General features: G+C 49.8%; 1 protein-coding gene across 1 annotated transcript; it reads right to left on the bottom strand.

The window, feature by feature from the left end:
* Nucleotides 1-643: 643 nt before the first annotated feature.
* LOC119097655 (uncharacterized) lies at nt 644-1,668 on the bottom strand. The gene is made up of 2 exons (XM_037220692.1): nt 1,589-1,668; nt 644-1,228 (listed from the first exon to the last, which is right to left on the bottom strand). Exons 1-2 carry the CDS (start codon nt 1,646-1,648, stop codon nt 644-646), a joined length of 645 nt encoding a protein of 214 aa, XP_037076587.1. The 5' UTR covers nt 1,649-1,668.
* Nucleotides 1,669-3,676: the final 2,008 nt, after the last annotated feature.

The raw sequence follows: 3,676 nt of genomic DNA, 5'->3' as shown, positions 1-3,676 counted from the left end.
CGCTGCTGGGCTGTGATCACTTGTGCCGCCACCACATCTTGGGTAGATGCCCAAGAAAGGCCGAATGTTTATTGGACCCTCCAACATCAATGGCCGTGACGGGTCCACATCAAACACCAAAACGTCGACAAGGAGGAATAGCTGAAAACAATGAAATGGACGAACGAAAGCCATTGAATCGATAATAGTCATTTTAGTGAAAGCGGCCTAGAACGAACCCGAACCCGTGAAAGCGGCCCCGAACAGGGCACCATTCGCAAGACCCATCAAGAACGCCCCCTTCAGAGGTGCGTCGTCGACGTGTGAACGATCACACAAGTGGCACAGTGATGATCACGCAAGCGTGACACGACGAGGGTCACACAAGTGTGACACAATCATGGTCACACAAGTGTCACACAATGACAGGCGATCATTGGAACAAAACTGCGCCCGTATCAACGTTGTTCAGGGCTGCGAGCATCCAGTAAGATAAACAGCACTACTTTGATGCTCACGCGACAAGGGTGGTGCCGATCCCTTGTTGCGCGATTCCCGGAGCGAGCGCTTCTGCGCTTGGCGCCCGCCGGCACTCCCGGACCAGATAGGCGGGTCAGACGCGCGGCACAATCCCTGTGGACGGTGCTTCGGGGATCTGTCCGAGTCATGCCATGGGGTCTGGCTGTGGCGAGGCGTTGATCGGGGTGGTGTTCTCCAGTGCGCCGTCTGTCGACGGTGAGAACGTCGCCAGCGGGCTGGGGTCCTTGGGCAGGTCGAGGCTATTCGGACTCTGGCGCTGCTCGCCCGCCGGCTCCAGTGGCGCAACCTGGTTGCCGCCCTTCCTGGCGCTGGGCTCCACGTACCAGATGAGACTGGCGTTGGTGTCATTGCCGGGCGGCGCGGGTGACGGCGACGTGTCTTCGTCCTCGGACTGCACCTGCAGTCGTGGCACTGGGGAAAGCGTCGGCGCCCCCTCGGCGTCGTACGCGCCGGGTTCGTCGTCCTCACCGGCGGCGTCCCTGAACAGACCCAGCTTGATCGCCGACCAGACGCAGAAGGCGACCAGCCAGTCGTAGATGGCGATGGCGGAGAGGCCGAACAAGAAGCTGATGGAAGCGCTCAGCTCGGCCACCAGGTTCAGGAGGACGTAGTCGAGTTCTTCCGTAATGGAGTCCACCTCTGGTGAGATGGTCAGGCTTATACCGTAGTCGCTGTCGATCATTTTGCTTCCAAGTGACAGGATGCTGACCTAAGAAGCGTTAATGTTGGTGAGAACAGCTTGATTAGATTAGGGGGAATTCCGGTAAGTCTGCGTCCGCCGTGCCCACACATTGGGTCAAATGCTGAAATGTCATGGGAACCACAATACACTCAACGGGAATCGATGCACTGCCTGTGCACAACAGAGAAAACGCGTACACACAAATGCGACGGCCTCGAGGGCGCAACATCGAAAGTGAGATTCAAGCCTGGAAGGTGTTTTGGTGGAGGGCGGGGGGGGGGGGGGGCACCGCGTCACTCCGTTTACATGAAAGGTTTCTCCCCCGAGCAATACATACAGACTGGGCTTATCGTATCGCAAAGTATTATTGCAACATGATATGCTTACCTTGACGGTAGAACAGTGGGGTGGGCAACTGTCGAGACAGTCTGCCACCGGGCGAGTCATGTTAGCTTCACTCGATTGCAAATACTTCTTTTGAACAGCCAGCGTCTTAGAAAAGCTTTCATAGTCTGAGCAAAGAGCAAGATTCCTGAATTTTTCGTCCAGCCAAGGCTTCTGTATCAAATCTTGCATCCACGGAAGAATACACTCTATCGATTCTAGGAGCTTCCGTGTTATGCACCACTGCCGGCAGTTGGTCTGCGAGTAGCCCGTGTGGTTGGAGCAGTGGTAGTTGTCAGTGTCTTTTCGGCGGAAGCTCGAACCCTTCACCAAAAAGCGCTCCAGTGAATGGGAGTGGATGGTAAATTTACTGAGCTTTTGAATGATAGGGATTTCTGTGAAAACATCATTTGCATCATATACAAAAAGGTCCGCCGCCTCAAAGAGAACAACACTTGTGTGGTTGCTATTGGTATCCGAGTACTTCGAAGCAAACGAGTTCTTCAGCTTTACGTTTATCTCCATTTGTCGCTTGGCCATACTTTCATTGACAGTGATATTTAAGCATCCTGCGTAAAGAGGACTAAGGGAGTAATCTCCTAGAAGAGGATAATCAATCTTTCTTGAGCTATGAATTGTCTTCTTCTTCGACGCGGTGTAGCCATTTTTATCTTCATTTGCTCCTGTTGGCGGATCTGATGCCCTGGGCGTCAACCGCACATTATTTACCTGGAACTCTTTGAACGCTTTCCGAAAACTCTTGTTCTGATATGTCCACAGTTGGCTCACCGGGATTCGTTCCCATGGATGGACCTCTCGAAAGTATGTTGCATAGCTCTCTGCCTGCAGCGTAACATCTAGCCACGTTTTTTCATCCCAAGACGTGTGCTTTGAAAGACCAGCAATGTGAGACCGGATGCTCATTTTGAGGCTTGAATGATAAAAGTCCTCCAATGCCGATGGTGTCATAAAAGGTCGCAGACATACAGCTAGCTTAAACCAGACGTCGTTCTGAGAGACCAGCTCCCTGCTCTCAAGAATGTGACGTGATTGCAGCCTTCTTATACTTGAGTAAGCGGCAAAGGAAAATGCTCCCAGGGCGAAGAAAATTACCAAGAATTGCGTGACGTACGATATCCTTCTGCAGATTGAGAGAGATATCTTACCACAATGTGAGTTACCTTTATCCTCAACCTGCTCGTCTTCTTGACTTTTTGAGTCTTTCGGTTTGTCAGGAATTTTTACTTTATCTTGCATCTCCTCTCCGTCGCTCTTAGATATTTTTGTAGCTTCTCCAGACAGTTTTCTATCATCTAACCCTTCTTCATTACCCTCAGGTGACTTGGGGGTGTCCTCCATCATTATTCAACTATTCAACAAGTATCCACCACGTAACAACCCACCTGAACGAAATGTGTTGACCTGCTGATCAAGAAGCGAATATTACGCAATGTGTGCATAAATATTTTAACCTTCCCACGTCCTAGGTTTAGCCGGTGGACTCGACGATGTCCTTGGTCTTTAGGCTTTGCAAAGTATTGGATATTTTACTATTTTGCAACCATGGTTCTGATAGTTCTGTCACATGACTAAGTAATCATAGTCCACTTGTACCGACCTCACTGCCTAGCTGTGATCAGAAACCACTATCTTAGTGGACCAAAAAGTTTCGGTCACGGCCTACTGCATAGGAAATAGCACAATCGATATCAATATTACAATGCATGAAGTGGTGTTAAAGCGTTAGCATGGCGTCCAACTTGAAGTATTTTGGTGCTATAAAAACAGACACTAGTATATATTTTGCACGCGGACAAATCTCTCAATAGCCTTTTGGTGAACTAAACTGAACATAAAGGGGCATAGGGCTATGCCTGATACTTGACATTTTCAATCATATTGCTTACGTTTGCGTGACAACACTTGGTTTCTGTAGATATTTGCAATAAACAGGAAGGTGGTAGAAGTTAAGCCGCTTCTTTTTGTCCGCTCAAAAATAGTGATTTACATGTACGGTTCGAGAGAGCTGCATTGGACCAATTCAACTCAATAGTCGCCGGAACAGTCGCTGAACGGTCTCTGGATTTCTGA

Source organism: Pollicipes pollicipes, unplaced genomic scaffold (assembly GCF_011947565.3).
Source record: "Pollicipes pollicipes isolate AB1234 unplaced genomic scaffold, Ppol_2.1 Scaffold_1564;HRSCAF=1838_pilon_pilon_pilon, whole genome shotgun sequence".
Taxonomy (NCBI): domain Eukaryota; kingdom Metazoa; phylum Arthropoda; class Thecostraca; order Pollicipedomorpha; family Pollicipedidae; genus Pollicipes; species Pollicipes pollicipes.
This window is presented reverse-complemented; position numbering and strand designations above follow the sequence as displayed.

What these genes read in the sequence shown, in the direction of transcription:
- LOC119097655 (XM_037220692.1), bottom strand. Translation starts at nt 1,648, where the DNA reads ATGACTCGCCCGGTGGCAGACTGTCTCGACAGTTGCCCACCCCACTGT. An exon ending in CCCACTGTTCTACCGTCAAG is followed by an intron (nt 1,229 to 1,588) that starts GTAAGCATATCA and finishes AACGCTTCTTAG; the next exon opens with GTCAGCATCCTGTCACTTGG.